Here is a 17,791-nt window from a genome sequence, read left to right as displayed (position 1 = left end):
CGATTCGCGCTCACACGAATTACGAATTATAATAATACTAAATAAATTAATGTGGCGATTCGCGCTCACAAGACATAAAATAATACTTGGTAAGTCGTGCCGATAAAAAAACTATATAAAATAAAAAGACGGCGATTTGCGCACGTAATTCTTTGCGAGTATTTCTCGTGATACTCCGAAAACTAGACTGGTTTGGTTGGGCGGCCGTGCTAAGTATATTCGCTTAACAGCGGCGGGCGATCGCACGTAATCTACATATTATATAATAATTCACAGTTGATACGGACAATTAAAACAGAAATAAAAACAATAATACAAAATATAAATATATAGGTACAAACAGGTAACAGATATGTGATGTGGGTGTGTGTGTGTGGTGAGCCGGTCGGTGGCTATATAGTGTTATATGGCGTCGACATCCTCCCCCCGTTGAAAATCTGATTTTTCAACACTTGAGTCCTCATCATGCACTGGAAGGCAACATAGTTTCACTGTTGGTCGACGCATTTCCACTCCGCTGGCCGTGCGAAGAGTTACCACTCGAATAACTCCATCCTTACCCGGATGAAGCTGGATGACTCTTCCTAAATTCCACTTGGTTGGATGATTGCTTTCTCCTCTTATTATCACTACGTCATTTATCTGCATTGGTCTTGTACTGCATAACCACTTACCGCGCACTTGACACTGTGGCAGGTACTCACTCTCCCATCGTTTCCAGAATATTTGCATCAGATATTGTACCTTTTTCCAACGCCGTATACCATTTGGCTCGGCTTCTGTGAGATCATTCTCAGTTGGTAGGAACATGGGCCCACCAATTAAAAAGTGCGCTGGTGTTAGCGCCTCTAAATCAGCCGGATCGCTACTCAGAGGTGTCATTGGTCTTGAGTTTACACAGGCCTCTATCTGGCATAATAACGTGCTGAGTTCTCCCAAAGTGAGCCGTGTGTCCTTCATTATCCTTGTGAGATGAAATTTTGTGCTTTTCACAGCATTCTCCCAAAGCCCTCCAAAATGAGGGGCTGATGGGGGGTTGAATCTCCATTCGATTCCTTCTCCTTCCATTCGCTTATCAATTTTGTCCATGTATGCAGTGAGCTCCTTTTGCGCCCCAACGAAATTAGTACCATTATCGCTATAAATTCTCTTACATTTTCCACGCCTTGACATAAATCGACGTAAGCAAGCTACGAATGCAGCACTTGTTAGGTCTTCCACAGCCTCTAAGTGAATTGCCCTAGTCGAAAAACACACAAAAACAGCAATCCAGGCTTTGATGCCGGTTACTCGACGGATTCCGCTTCTGATAACAATCGGACCAGCAAAATCTACCCCAGCGATAGCAAAAGGCCGAGAGCATTGTACTCGATCCTTTGGTAATGGGGCCATGAGTGGTAACAAAAACTTAGGTCTTGCCCTTATACACTGAACACAACGTGATGTTACTGAACGTGCCATTATTCGTCCTCTCAGTGGCCAATACATTCTTCTTATTTCGGCCAACAAGGCCTGTGGTCCACAGTGCAGTAATTCTCGGTGCCGATCTTCAAATATTAAGCGCGTTATTTTGTGGCTTGCTGGTAGTACTAATGGATGCTTTTGCTGTTCAGATATGTTGGAATACTCTAGGCGCCCTCCGACATGGATTATCCCGTCCTTTATGAATGGCTGCAAATTCTTGATTTTGCTTCTTCGAGGTAGTTCCTTATTAGCTTCTAATGATTTTATCTCCTCGTGAAACGACTCTCTCTGAACCCATTTGATCACAGCGACCTTAGCGCCTTGTAACTCGGGAACTAATAAATGCTTTGGATATTCAATAGTTCTTTTTAGCTTCATATACCTTTTGAATCGTAAGAGCCATGCTACTGAGCGTACTAGTTTGTGCCAATTCGAGAACGCGTCGAAGAGCTTAGTTAATGGTAGAGAAATCACTAATGCAAGTTTTACTGTTCGTTGTTCCGGGATCTCTTCATCTTTGATTAACTGTACTTCTGAAGTATTCCATTGGCCTTTTTGATCTGACATCCATCTTGGTCCATGCCACCAGAGATCTGCTCCCAACAGCTCCTTGGCACTTATGCCACGGGAAATAACATCAGCAGGGTTCTCGGCTGTACGTACGTGGTGCCACTGGCTCGCATCAGTTAATTCCAAAATTTGAGATATTCGATTTAGAACGTAAGATTTTAATCTGGTTTGCTGACTGTTTATCCAACTCAAGACTACGATCGAATCAGTCCATAATTGGCAACTTCCCAACTGGAAGCCCCATGACTCTGACACTTTGTTGACTAATTCGGCAAGTAATAGCGCCCCATTCAGCTCTAAGCGTGGAATGGTAGTTCCCTTCAAAGGTGCTACACGGGTTTTCGAACATAAGAGTCTCGAACTCCATATTCCGTTGCCATCTATAGAACGTACATAAATGCACGCGCCGTACGCTTCTTCCGAAGCGTCGCAGAACCCATGGACTTCGATGTCCTTCGACAGACTTGGAATCGCTTTCCTTGGAATTTCTAGTACCTTCAACTGCCCTAAACTTTGGTAAAAGGCGCTCCATTTTGTTTGCATGGCTATTGGCAACGGTTTATCCCAATCCATTTTCTCTGCCCACATTTGTTGCAGAAAAATTTTTCCTTTTATCAGCACGGGTGTCAAAAACCCAAGAGGGTCAAAAATCTTATTGAGATCTGATAATATCACTCGCTTAGTTAAACATTTCGGTTGTAAAATAGGAGATATAGTAAAAAAGAATTGATTAACAGTGGCTTCCATTCCAGTCCTAACGATTTCACTATTTCTCCATCTCCTATCTCAAGTGTAAACAACGTATCACCTTCCCGTTTACCCATTTGTTCAATTATATCTCGTGAGTTTGAACACCACTTTCTCAGTGGCATTTTTGCAGAATCAAGGATAGAGTTTACCTCTTTCTGAATTCTACAACAGTCCTCCACACTGTCCGCGCCTGTCATTAAATCGTCCATATAAAAGTCACGAAGAATAGACCTTGACGCTTCGGGGTATTGTTCCTTCACTTCTTCTGCCAAAGCAACTAGGCATTGTGTAGCCAGAAATGACGCTGGTGTCGTTCCATAGGTCACAGTCGTCAATTGATAAGTACGCAACTGCTCTTCCGGATTTTGTCTCCACAAAATCCGTTGCAGGTTCCAATCATCCTCTGAGACGCGTACTTGACGGAACATTTTTTCGACGTCGGATGTTACGACGTATTGGTGTTTTCTAAAACGGGTAAGTATTCCGAATACGTCCTCTTGCACGGTAGGACCGCATTTCAATACCTTGTTGAGCGATAGCCCTGACGAGCTTGTGGCTGACGCATCAAACACAACTCGGAGCTTGGTTGTCAGACTTGAGCCTTTAAGGACCGCATGATGTGGTAGGTAAAAAGATGGTTTTGGTAGCACTAGTTCATCGACGACTTCTACCATATGTCCCATTTCAATATATTCATTGATGAACCTTGTGTATTCAGTTCTAAACTTCTCATCGTGCTGGAATCTGCGTTCCACACTGAGGAATCGGGATGTCGCCATAGCCAACGTAGAACCCAACTCATTCACTGTGTCTTTCCTTGGCAGACGTACTATGAACCGTCCCTCCTCATCTCTGTATGTAGTTTGATTAAAATGTTCAACCGTTTCTGCCTCTTCCAAACATCTTTGATTTGCCTTCGATAGCCGTCCGAAACTGGAAGTCTCACCGACCATAATCGCTTTCCAATCTTCCTCTAAAGATTCGCCGACTGAATGAATTCCAACTAAGGTCACTACTCCTATTTCACCGGTCACTATCCACCCAAGATTGCTGGAGTTCAAAACTACATTTTTGACGTTTAATGGTATCCGAGGTACAGTAGTTGAGAACACATCAAAAAATACTCCACCACCTATTAATAAATCAACTGTCCCTGGATTTTGAAAGAAAGGGTCTGCTAGTTGTGACATCAAATCATCTGGAATTTGCCAACCCTCTTTTGGCGTTTCACATGATGGTAAATTATTCACAATTGTTGGCAACACGTAACATACCAACTTAACACAATAATCACTTAGTCTTGATTGAACTAAGACTTCAACATAGGATACAGCTCTCACTTGGCTCGCCCCAATACCACCGACTGGTAGGTTAGACTTTTTACATTCTAGTTGCAGTGACTTGGCGAGGTTCCCTGATATAAAATTCACCTGTGAGCCGCTATCAAGTAGAGCTCTACACTTACGCTGATTGCCTCGCCTATCAGTAACAAGGACAACTGCAGTTGCTAGAAACGTGTAGTTTTGCTCTAGTCCATTAAAAGCGGATGCAGCTGCCGACACGTTTGACGTCTCTGTTGTAGCCCGTTCCCTTTCAGTGGGTTGTTGAGGCTCTGGATCCTTGTCAAAGTGCAACAGTGTGTTGTGCCTTCGTCTGCATATACGACAACCATAAAGAGATTTGCATACAGTTGCCATGTGAGTTGGAGAAAAACAGTTGAAGCATAATCTTGAGTCTCGAACCACTGTGACACGATCTCCTATTGATAGATCTTTAAACTTACCACATGCGTATAGTTTATGTGGTTCAGAGCAGCAGCTGCATTTTATATTATTGGGGATTGAGGCTATGAGTCCTTTTCTTGTAGCTGTATGATTAGACGTCTTCTTCGTAATTGCGCTATTCGTCGGATATCTTGCCCTTTCACCCTTTTCATTAGCATCTAGTGTTTCGGAGCTCTCAAATGCAATACAACGACTTGCAATGAATTCTTCCAGCTCGATATATGTTGGTAAATCTGTGTTAGTTCGACGCAACTGCCATTCATGACTTGTGGTCTGGTCTAATTTCCTCAAAATAATTGTTACGAGCCATGCGTCCCAGTGCTCAATCGGTTGGCACAACGACTCAAGTGCGGCGATATGAGTTGAGACACATGAATGCAGCTTCTGCAGTTCGTTCGCCGAAGATACCTCTACTCGGGGTGCGTCAAGAATGGCACGAATATGCGACTGAATAACCAAGCTTTTGTTTTCGTATCTCTGTTGTAATTTTCTCATAGCTACTTCATAGTTGAGTTCTGTGATCGGTATCCCTTTGATAATATCCGATGCTGGACCACCTAGTGCCAATCTAAGGTAGGAGAATTTCTGAGCTAACGAATAATGCTCATTATTGTGAACCATTGCCTTATAAAGGTCAAAGAAGGAATTCCACTCCTGTATATTACCGTCAAATTTCGGTATTTCAATAGGAGGAAGCCGCGCTTGTTGAGAATGCGAAGCACTAGCAATTAATGAATTATTACTCATCGACGAGTTATGCGACTTCTCCTGGTTAATCAACTCTTGCATCTCCGAGCGAACCGCATAATAATCATTTTCAAAGGCTTCTCTAGCCTGCTCATTATCCTCAAAATTGTCAACATCAAGAAGTTCGATTTGACATTGTATCTCATCGAACTTCCTGCTGATCTGCGGCAGTTCTTCCTGCCTGAACTCCACTAACGTAATAGCTTGTTCTCTCGGATTAAATGTATTCATAAAATTTCGAGCTCGTGTTAACGAAGCCTTTATGACACCTCTTTTCCTCTTTAGGTCAGTTAAGATCCTTTGATCGCTCTCGTCTAAACCCATAATCAATGTGAACTAATACAATATCACGTCGAGGTCACCAAAATGAACGGGCCGGGAGCGTAAGATAATAATACGCGCGCCCGGTTACCCAACTACTTCGTAGCGCACGCACACACCGACCGACCTGTGTAAATGTGTATACGTGTATATAGCGACTCAAGGGAAGTGGACGGGGTCGCCGAGCAAGACCAGAGAGTGCTAGTGTGTGGTGGTGTGTGTAGATGTGTATATTTGTGTGTGTGTGTTCTTAACTGATAAAGGAGATAGGTAACTCTAAGTAAAAATGGTAACTCAATTTAAATGCTGATAAATATATAATAAACAGTAATAATGATACTACGGCCCTTTTGGCCCAACAGGTAAAAATATAATATTATGCTGCTATGTGAGCTTGTATAATTGACAAATATAAATATATAATACGTAGCCCTCCTGGCCCAACAAGATACAATATACGCTGCTATGTGAGCTTGTATAGACAATAAATATAAATATATAAATTACGGTCCCTCTGGCCGGTAAAAATAATAATATTATAATAGTGTAAATAAATAACAATAATAGTAAAAACTCACAATTTGTGGAGCGCAGTCTGGCCAGCTGGTCCTAGCTATACGGAAAAGTTCACACTCACACATACAAAATAGAAAAATATAACAATAATAATAATAATTCACGACATACACACTATGCCGGAACAATAGTAAAAATAATAATCTGTGGCGATTAGCGCCCGTACAATATAATAATATTAAATAAATTAAAGTGGCGATTCGCGCTCACACGAATTACGAATTATAATAATACTAAATAAATTAATGTGGCGATTCGCGCTCACAAGACATAAAATAATACTTGGTAAGTCGTGCCGATAAAAAAACTATATAAAATAAAAAGACGGCGATTTGCGCACGTAATTCTTTGCGAGTATTTCTCGTGATACTCCGAAAACTAGACTGGTTTGGTTGGGCGGCCGTGCTAAGTATATTCGCTTAACAGCGGCGGGCGATCGCACGTAATCTACATATTATATAATAATTCACAGTTGATACGGACAATTAAAACAGAAATAAAAACAATAATACAAAATATAAATATATAGGTACAAACAGGTAACAGATATGTGATGTGGGTGTGTGTGTGTGGTGAGCCGGTCGGTGGCTATATAGTGTTATATGGCGTCGACATCCATTATATAACGTTTATCATCGTTAGCACTAAGAACAAGCTTAGTCATAGTTTTTGAATGGACAATATGTTTATTCGATTGAATAAAATTCATTTTTCTATGAGTTTGTTTATCCTCAACAGTTACATGGTTTATAAATGCATTTAATATATCCATGTAATTTTCAAATTTCATGTGATTTTTAATTATATACTTTTTTACACCTTTTGCTTTTTTTTCCTCAATACTATGTACAGTTTTATACGCATATAATTTCGGTCTTAATGAGACAAATTCTTTTAGAATTATTCCTTTCATTTCATCCTTAAAATATCCGGGTTGATTTTTATGAGTCTCACTGAAACAATAATGGTCTTTAGGATAATTAGATGTATCAAAATATGGTAGTAAACTATTTTTTAAATCATCGAAAAAATTTGTTGTTTGGATAGCGTATACCAACGAATCAGTATCTGAATACAAAGAACTAATTTTAGCACCATATTTTTTTTTCATTACATTATAATGAATGTCATACATAAATGTTTTTGGAACATCTAAAATTGCGAATCCTACATAAATTGCCTTGTCAAATTTAATGATTTCCTTACGCTGATGAATAGCCATAAGATTCTCAGTGTATATAGTTCTGTCTTTAAAATTAGTTTTAACCATTAATTTCCTAGCTTTTTTTGCTGATGAAACAAGTTTTATAGAAGTTCTTGCGCGAACATTTTCCATACATTTACAGAAAACGCTATTGATTAACAACTTCCAAAAATTTTTTTCAAACTCGTTTTTAGCTTCAACTCTCATAGTTGTACACAATTCAATGTATGATGCCACCCATTTGCTTTGTGAAAAGCTAATAGCTTGATGAATTTTCGTTACTTTAATACCGTTTAAAATCGCCTGTTTTAAGTTTTTATAATGTACTATATAGTTTTTTTTTTGATGATAATGTAGTAAGCAATTTCTTAGCTTTAGAATTAGGAGGACACTCATTAATAGGTAAAAATGGGAAATCATTATGACTTTTATGTAAATACTTAGGGTACTCGATATCGACTTCTAATATATACCCAACTTCTGAATCATCAGAAATTTTAGTGACATCGATATTGAGATCATTAACCAACTCAAAATCTTTGAAAGGCAATTCTGTTAACATAGATTTACCATACAAATTTACACAGTCAAGATATGTAATCCATGTAATTGATTCATTTGAATTATAGTCCAGTCCTTCAATATTTGGTATATTTGCTTTAGCATATCTTTTAGTTGATTGACAAATGCCACCTCGGATTGAGTTTTCAAAAAAGAGGAGCATGTTGTAATCCTTTAACCTTTCCAATTTTACCTTTGTGTACTTAAGCATACAATCAAAAGCAAATCCAGGAGCAGTCATGTAATGAGCAGGATCTAATCTGAGAGTAGATAAACATAAGTCTCTAAAATTTTCAAACACGTCAGCCAGTATGGTAACGTCAGTCTTTAAATAAAGATCGCTATACTGAACTAAAGTCTTTATATCGAATGTTCGCCATATATTTTTAGCATGCATATAATCTTTATCGCTTATTTTTTCGTCTGTCAAAGAGTTATAAAATTCAGACTTTGGTGGTAAAAAAGAATCATCTAATTTACTCCAACTATCGGCATATTCATAAGGGAAGATTCCTTTTTGAGTGACTAGATCTAATGATTTCATGGAAAAATTTTTAAGAGTTTCTCTAAACCTTAACTTATCTTCAGATCAATTTAATGCAAGTTTACTTAATGATTCGCTCATGAAACGGAATGTATCGACAAATTTAATACTAAATCTATGTGCGATTTCTTTACTAAAGGATATATATTTTTCTGACGAATTAGGAATAACGTGAATATCTTTATCATTACAACCAAGTTCCCGAATTATGAAATGACTATCGTATGATAAATTATGGAAGAAAATTGGTACGAATGAGGGGTTAGTTATTTCAAAATTACATTGAAGACAAAGACATTGTCTATATTTACCAGTAAAATGACAGTGATCTCGAACTTTAATTAAATTATTATTTTTAAAATGTCTCGAACATTTTCCACAAAACTTAGTATTTTTAAAATTACTCTCTTCTTCTTTAGTTAATTTATTCATCGGTTTATTTGTTTGATAAATTTTATTAATATTATTTCCAATAACAATCATATTTTCCATAAATATTTTTGCAGCATTTTCACCTCTATAATTACCACCTTTCTCGGAATTTTGAACTGTTTTACTAGTTCTTTTGATATAACATCATAGTTAACTTTGACATAAAACCCATAGCTCATAATTTCATGTAAATGTGTAGCATAAGTTTTAGATTTTTCGCGTCTATTAAATTCACTAGACTTCTTTTTAGGAGTTAAAATACATTCAAAATCTGCATAAATAACAATTGGTATTCTCTGTGTATTTTTATAGTTTTTAAAATAAATAAAATCATCATCCCCATTTTCAAACATTATTGGTCTCCCTAATTGGTTCTTTCTACAATTATGCTGGTGTTCACTCAACCCTTTCTTACCCCAAAGTTTGCTTTTACATGGATTTTCACTAAAAGTAGTAAAACATCTTTTACAGATAATTAATCTGGAACAGTTTTTAGTTTTCTGACTTCTAATAAATCTTGAAAAATTTTTTATATAACAATAATGTGATGTGTTATTATTATTAAACAAAAGTAGATCAAAATGTTTTTTTCTTTCAGTATTACAAATATATAGAGGGAAAATATGTTTTTTATCATTTAAACTATAAATATTAATTGATACATTATTTATACGTTCAAATTTTTTTATCTGACTGATTGGTGTAGGAAAATCTATACATTTAAAATCTAAGCCAGTTTTTTTTTCTAACATTTCAAAATATTTCTTATTAAAATAAGTTTTATTTGAACGATTATCAAACTTTGATAGCATTGAATATTTAAAACATTTAACATCATTATTTTTTACATTTATCACTGCTCTTTTATCTTTGATATATTCAGGAAGATCTAGATACGTTCCTCCTCTGAGAGAATTTACTATATTAATTCTCAATTGTAATGCATCTATTGTTTTAAGTGACCAGCCAGAAGCTTTTGCTAAAAAATCATCTTCTTCACTTAATAATTTATTGAACATCCCATTCAGTAATTTATTAAAATCAGAGGAATTACATGCAAGTGTATTAGAGGTTTTAAATGCTATATCCTGTACTTCTTGTGTGATAATTCGTTCATATACACTATCTACATATAAATTAAATTTTATAGATGTTTGTAGAAATGATTCCTTTAACTTTGGAATTATTTTGTCTAAAGTATAGTTAAAAAAAGTGTATAGTCTAAAAATTTTAAATTATTCTTAACTATAAAAGTTTTTGAACATTTTTTAAATCTTTCAATTTCAAATATTCCTTCATCAGCATATGTCATTCGCTGACGTTTTGTCACCATTTTTCTTTTCATAATTAAGCTGAAAATAAATTAAATGAAAAAAAAAAAATATAATAAACAATAATAATATTTTAATCACTTTATTAATATAAATCATACAATATTTAGCAAACCTAAGCAACTAGTTTAAAAAAAAGAAATTAAAGAACTTAATTATTATTTAATAAATCATATAGGTATGATAAATGGCAGTTTATACTTTTTTTACATCGATAACCTATATAATTTGATTCATCGTAATTAGCTTTAATTTCTTTTTTTTTTTTTAATAAATTTTCTCTGGTCGACTTAAGGTTTGCTTTTTTGATTTTAATATTAATATCGTAGATTAATTTTTTAAATTTTTTCTCTTCTCTTTCACCATATTTTTCATTTTCAGCCTGTTGTTTTAATACTCCATTAATTTCTTTTTCAATGTATGATGTCATGTTCTGTAAATTATATAGATTTTTGCAAACTATTTGCTAGTAATAAAATATTAAAATAGTAACACACATCATAATTAAATAATAATTGTTTTTTTATTTTTACAAGTAAAAAAAATATAGCTATGAACATTAAATTAAAATCATAATTTCTTAGAAAAGAAAATGTCATGAAATGTTTGACAATGTATCATCATATCCATACTATATCTTTCTCCATAACAGATTTCCATTTTTCTAACATAATCAATATATTTATTACCATATTTATTAAATATTTCTCTTTTTTCTTCTTTTAAAGAAAACAATTTATCTCTTAATTGATTGATTTCAAATTCATTTGATGATGAACATATCCTGATTAAATAAATGTTATGTTTTATTTCTTTAATTTTTTTATTAATTTCTTTCGTTTCTAATATATTATTTTTATTATCTTCAATATTCCCTAATCTTAATGATTCCATAGTTTGTAAATTATATTGATATTTATTCATAAGTTCATCTTTGTTTTTTGAATCCATTGTCTGTAATATTGTTTCAAATTCATTAATGTTAATACACAGTATGTTAAATTATAGAAACATAGACGGAAAAAATCTAATTATCAAATATGTTAAACAACTGTATTGTAAATAATTTAATTTTTATCTAAATTAAATGAACTTTATAAAAAATAAAAAATGAAGATTAAAATATAGGAACACATATCATATATTACTATAACTGTGTTCAATGTTATATACTAAATTTATTTTTTCTCCTATCTAATGTTAAATGAATACATACAATTTGTCATAGATAGATATATTTTTTATATCTTATAGCAGCCAGTTTTATTGAATACTTATTAGAATTAGAATATTATACTGCCTATTTAAATTATTAAAAGTTAACCTAAATTGAGATATTTTTTATGTAAGTATTGAATATTATACTATGAAGTTTTAAAAATATAGGTACACACATCATATATTACTTATACCTGTGTATTTTTGTATAATAAATGTATTTATTTTTCCCTTGAACAATATTAAATGAATACATAAAATTTAATAAAGATAGATGGAAAAATGTAATAAAATATATTAACCAACTGTTAAATCATAGAAACATAGAAGGAAAAAATCTAATTATCAAATATGTTAAACAACTGTATTGTAAATAATTTAATTTTTATCTAAATTAAATGAACTTTATAAAATTAAAAAATGAAGATTAAAATATAGGAACACATATCATATATTACTATAACTGTGTTCAATGTTATAAACTAAATTTATTTTTTCTCCTATCTAATGTTAAATGAATACATACAATTCGTTATAGATAGACATATTTTTTTATATCTAATAGCAGACAGTCTTATTGAATACTTATTAGAATAAGAATATTATACTACTTATTTCAATTATAAAAACTTAGCTCAAATTGAAATATTTTTATGTAAATATTGAATATTATACTATGATAATGTAACATTTTTTTATATTATTGATATCTAATATTATAAAATAATAAATATCGCGTTCGGTGATAATATTAAGCGGTGATAGTAAAACTGTTCTATGGTGATAGAGACGGTATATATTTTAAGGTTATGTCGGTTAATAGTAGATTGCTGATGTGTAATAAAATGTAATTACTGACTAGTGATAGTGATACTATCTTATAAATATCATGTTAACATTTTATCATATAAACATAGATAATATTATCATAAAAACTATATTATTATAATGATGATGTGTTTAAATCATTGTTATTCTGTTTCTAGTTTTTTTTTAAATATAGGAGCAAAGATTAAAAGTTTTAATAAAATAATAAAATAGGTACTTACATAGTTAGTATTGAAGTATTCGAAGTCTGACTGATGACTGTTTTCTGAGTCTGGCTGGCAGTTGCTCTTCACTGTTGATGAAGATGTTTTTTGTGTTTTTTGATGGTAGGTAACTGTTTTGCTGGAGAGTCGAGGATGGTTGCTGTTCTGATAGCTTCTTGGTCTGTTGGAGCTGCTGGTGAACTGATGATTTTATGTTTAAAAATTCGGTGTTTTATACTAGAGTTTAACCCTCTCTTTGAACGTTGAATATTAGGTACCTCTCATAATCCTGAGGTGATTGTACATTACATTACTTAATACCATTCTCTTTTGTCCATGTAAGAACATGTTTGTAGTCTTTTATGCAAATTCTTATTACATTATTACATGAGAAGTCTATTTGAATATATACATTCTAATTTATTGTAAATTATATTTGATATTTTAACCAGTTCATATAATTTCATGTTCATATATAATCATTTTTTTTTTTGGAAATGTTTTTCAGGTCATTGCTATTAACCGTTAACGTTTTTATATCTGAAATCCGGTTCATACTAATTATTTTTTGATTCTAATAAATATTAATATTATATATATATATTATACTATTATTGCTTATATTACATATTTGTTGAAAAGTCTTTTAAGGTCAATAACGTTTCTATATAAAATTTGATTTTCAAGGCGGGTGATTATTTTAGATCCTGTTTCTTTTATAATTCATATAATGCCAGTTGTGTTCATGTAAAACAAGTTTGTAGAAAGGTTTTTCAAGTCATTGCTATTAACATTAGCATTTTACATATAAAATTATTGTGGTAGTGGCTAATATCTGTGTATAAAAAGCCAGTGTAAAACCATTAACGTTCATCAGTCTTCAAGATTTCAATTCAGTCCTCAACACAGTCTACAACGCAGTTCAAAAATGTCTTATAGAACATCAATTATTTCTTCAGAATCAGAGGTAAGTAAAGTTTTTTTTAAAAACCAAATAACAAATTGGAGGTCAGTCGTAACACTACTCAACGTTATGGTTATAATTATTAAGAAACATACATAAAAATAAAATATATTTCTTTTAGATATCGTTTATAAAACCACTTGTACATTTTTAAATTAAAAAAAAAAAATATTATTTTTTATGTTTCATAGAATGAACATTTCAGTGGATCCGTTGACTCTAAAGTTAAACCATTAGAATCAACATCTAAAACAAAAACCACTTTAAAACGTGGTGTTGAGAAGACGATTGAAAAAAAATCTATGAAAAAGAAGCAGATGAAAATGGTTAGTTAAATTATTGTTTATGATGATCACATAAATTCTTTTTCCTTTTTTTTTTTAGAATGCATCATACAGAGACAATGTTGGTGATCGTTTAAGATCAGAAGAATATGATGAGGAAGTTTTCAATTCGTTAACTTTTCGACAAGGTGACGGTTTAATTACGATAAAAACTACATTTGAGGAGAAGCCAACAGATTACTGGGTGACACATTATAAATGTTCAAATATTGAAAATGTTCCAGTTAAGGATAGGTAAATAATTTATCACTAATTTACTTTTTTTAAACTATTGTTAATCTTTTTCAATAGGTATTTTTATTATCACTTCATTTCATGATTTAAAAAAAAAAAATAATTATAGGTGTGTAGGTGTAGGAACGGTTTGGAACTTAAATAAATAAATACTACAACGTATTATTTAGACACACACGTTTATTATCCGAATACAATATATATATATATATTACGATTGTCACTGCGTACGACGTTGACGGCGGTCCGGCTAAAGCTGTCGCCGCCGTCACCGCCGCTGGCCGGGCCGGCGGCCGTGCCGCAGGCGGCGGCCAGACCGGTTGTCGGTCGCGATCTCGCGGACGTCGATAGAGACGCCGCGGTCGTTGCGATAACGACCGCGACAGGTGGAAGTTTAGTGAAGCTGGTGTTAAGTTGTATACAAGCGAAAAGTCAAAAGACCAGACATTGAACGTTAGCTTGAATCAGACCATGCAGTCAATATTTGACACGATGCTACAAGACCCAGGATGTCGTACAATCAAAAGTAAAATAATAGGCTAATTATTATATGTTTTTTTTTTTTTAAAAATGAGTTTTTTATTGAATAAACAATACAATATATTATATAAATATTTATTTATTTTATACTATTAAATCCTGAAGTATTAAGTCTGACATTGTATTAAAATGGTATTGTAATATTTCATATAGGAATGATGTGTCATCGTTTTGCAGATGAGTGTAATAACTAAAATCATAGTTTTGTAAATACTGGTTTGTGAATTCATTTCTCTGACAACTGATAGGTAGACCACGGACGTCGTTTTTTATTAGATCGTAAGCTGTGTTAAATGTAGCTTGGTAACTTGGTAGACGTTTCTGTTTTTCTGCAATGTAGAGGTCTACACAATGTTGAAGCTGTTTAAGTCTACATAAATCTATATGTGATAAAGTGATATAATCATCATTGATATGTAAAGTAATTGAACTCTGCTTAACATTAGTTGAATATGTAAAGTTATCAGATATTTTTGTTCGTCTACATCTGGTGTGTAAATTATTAGTAATTGAAATGTAATTAGATTCAGACATGAGTGTAAACCATTGTTCTAAGTTTAAAGTAATTATCTTCTTTGATAATTTACATTCTAATAACACAATAATCGAAATTTGTTTATTAATTAATAAACCGAGTGTAGCGTTCTTCTTACTATACGGACGAATGTCGAAGGTTGATTTTGATACGATTATAGGTTAGGTTAGGAGTAGAAATTAAATATATATATATTTTTAAAAACTAGAACAGTGTAACCAACGTGATTAATAACATAAAAACAATCTCCCTGAAATTTTTATAAAAATTTGCGATATTTGATTGAAAAAATTTTAAAAAAAGGGAAACAATAGTTGATACGGTAAATATTTTTGTGTAAGGGGCAAATAGGTGAACAATCTTGTGTAATCGCCGTATTGTGTTACGCGGTAAATTAGTGTGCTCCAAGGGAGAATTTTCGCGTTGAAAAAAAAAGGTTAGGTTAGGTTACCGTGGAAAAGCTGGCTGTGAACATACAAATATATACTACTAAACATTTCAAATAATTCATTTGACTTTCCACTTTAATCATAACATTTGATGAAAATCTTATAATTAATAAATATATTATACACTTATTAATTATTATCTGCTAATATCTGTTTATTATAGCAAATAGTAAGATAATTTAATTTTTTAATAATAATAATATTTTTTGAATCTAAATTATGTTTAAAGTTTAATCTTATGTTTCTATAATATCCAACATAATTTCAATAAGTAGTGTGATTTTTTTTTTAAAATATCTGCATTCTAACAAAATACAGCCGTTAGTTACAATCTATTATAATTAAATTTTAACCTTAAACTACGTATTTATAATGTTTAATTCTTTTCGTGCCCTGATAGTAGATATATAAGTGTGAATATGTTATAACTAAGAATTTTATTTCAAATTAAGTTTAATTATAAAATATATTAAACACTTATTAATTATTATCCGGTATTCTCTGTCTGTAATAGGTCATGGTAAGTGGATTTAATATTAAATAATTAGTTAATTTTACACGATTTAGTAGTAGTCATATAAGTATGGATATTTTATAACTAAGAGTTATATTTCAAATTAAGTTCAAATGATTTTTCTACCTAATTATTATGTTTCAAAATTTATATTCTACCGAAAAACTTGAAAATTCATCGCGAACATTTTCAACAAATCTCTTGATTTTCTACTATAATTATAACATTTGATGAATATTTTATAATTATAAAATATATTATTCACTTATTAATTATTATCGGATATTTTCTGTCGATTATAGAACATCGTATGTTGATTTATTTTTAATAATTATTATATTTTACACGATTTACAATATGCATCATAACTATATTTAAAATTTAATCTTATGTTTATATAATATTCAACATAATTGAGATAAGAAGTGTAATTTTATTTTTTAATTAAATACAATCAATTTTCCGAGTTTTTAAAACAAAAAAAACTGTTGGTTATAATCTGTTATAATTAAATATTAACCTTAAACTATGTGTTTGTAATTTATAATTCTATGCATGGCCAGATAGTAGACATATAAGTTTGAAAATATTATAACTAAAATCTCTATTTCAAATAAATCACTTGATTTTCCATTTTAATCATAACATTTGATGAATATTTTAAAATTATAAAATATATTATACATTTATTAATTATTATCGGATATTCTCTGTCGATTATAGAACAACGTAAGTTGATTTAATTTGAATTAATTATTTAATTTTACACGTTTATAGCAAGAAGTGTAATTATATTTTTAAAATATCTATAGTATGGATATTTTATAACTAAGAGTTATATTTCAAATTAAGTTCAAATGATAATTATGTTTCAAAATTTATATTCTACCGAAAAACTTGAAAATTCATCGCGAACATTTCCAACAAATCTCTTAAATAACATTTGATGAATATTTTATAATTATAAAATATATTATTCACTTATTAATTATTATTATCGGATATTTTCTGTCGATTATAGAACATCGTAAGTTGATTTATTTTTAATAATTATAATATTTTACACGATTTACAATATGCATCATAAATATATTTAAAATTTAATCTTATGTTTATATAATATTCAACATAATTTAGATAAGAAGTGTAATTTTATTTTTTAATTAAATACAATCAATTTTCCGAGTTTTTTAAACAAAAAAAACTGTTGGTTATTGTTATGACATCACTGCATATTCAGTGATAATAGTTTTTATCTTGAACTGGTAGTCAGTCAGTTTTGTAATATTATATAAGATTCCATGTTTTCATTACAATGTGTTAATGGCACGTTTATACTGTATTGTAAAATATAAAATGATTTAAAAAGCAGATTTGTGTTCTTGTGTTTAAAATATACACTTAAGTATAGTTGTCATAATAATATGAGACAGAACAACTATAACATGGCGCAGTCGATTATGAACCAAATAGAGGATTGAGTGGATAATTGAAGATAAAGACATATGGTATCTACAAAGAAATGTCGTTGGAGTTCAACAGACCGAGAGGTTTATGCCTTGAAGGTAATATATCTGAGAATTTTAAAGTATTCAAACACGAAATACTAATATATTTCAAAGCAACGGAGACTGATAAGTAAGATACCGATGTGCAAGTGGCTCGGTTATTGAATTTA

The 17,791-nt window shown here is 31.6% G+C and overlaps 3 protein-coding genes across 3 annotated transcripts; 1 reads left to right on the top strand and 2 right to left on the bottom strand.

Annotated features, from left to right (window-relative positions):
- Nucleotides 1–402: 402 nt before the first annotated feature.
- On the bottom strand, nucleotides 403–2,607 carry LOC149059089 (uncharacterized). Its single transcript, XM_089222522.1, has one exon. The coding sequence runs from the start codon at nucleotides 2,605–2,607 to the stop codon at nucleotides 403–405; it is 2,205 nt and encodes a 734-aa protein (XP_089078648.1).
- Nucleotides 2,608–2,717: 110 nt separating this feature from the next.
- LOC149059088 (uncharacterized) lies at nucleotides 2,718–5,639 on the bottom strand. Its single transcript, XM_089222514.1, has one exon. The coding sequence runs from the start codon at nucleotides 5,637–5,639 to the stop codon at nucleotides 2,718–2,720; it is 2,922 nt and encodes a 973-aa protein (XP_089078640.1).
- A 7,624-nt stretch (nucleotides 5,640–13,263) lies between these two features.
- LOC149059087 (uncharacterized) lies at nucleotides 13,264–14,618 on the top strand. Its single transcript, XM_089222510.1, has 4 exons — nucleotides 13,264–13,500; nucleotides 13,689–13,823; nucleotides 13,882–14,075; nucleotides 14,462–14,618. Exons 1-4 carry the CDS (start codon nucleotides 13,462–13,464, stop codon nucleotides 14,616–14,618), a joined length of 525 nt encoding a protein of 174 aa, XP_089078636.1. The 5' UTR covers nucleotides 13,264–13,461.
- The last annotated feature ends 3,173 nt before the right edge of the window (nucleotides 14,619–17,791 follow it).

Source organism: Diuraphis noxia, unplaced genomic scaffold, assembly GCF_037042655.1.
Source record: "Diuraphis noxia isolate RWA-SAM2 unplaced genomic scaffold, SU_Dnox_SAM2 contig0001, whole genome shotgun sequence".
In the NCBI taxonomy this organism is placed as follows: Eukaryota; Metazoa; Arthropoda; class Insecta; order Hemiptera; family Aphididae; genus Diuraphis; species Diuraphis noxia.
Note: the sequence above shows the minus strand (reverse complement) of the source record. Positions and strands in the feature narration are given on the sequence as shown.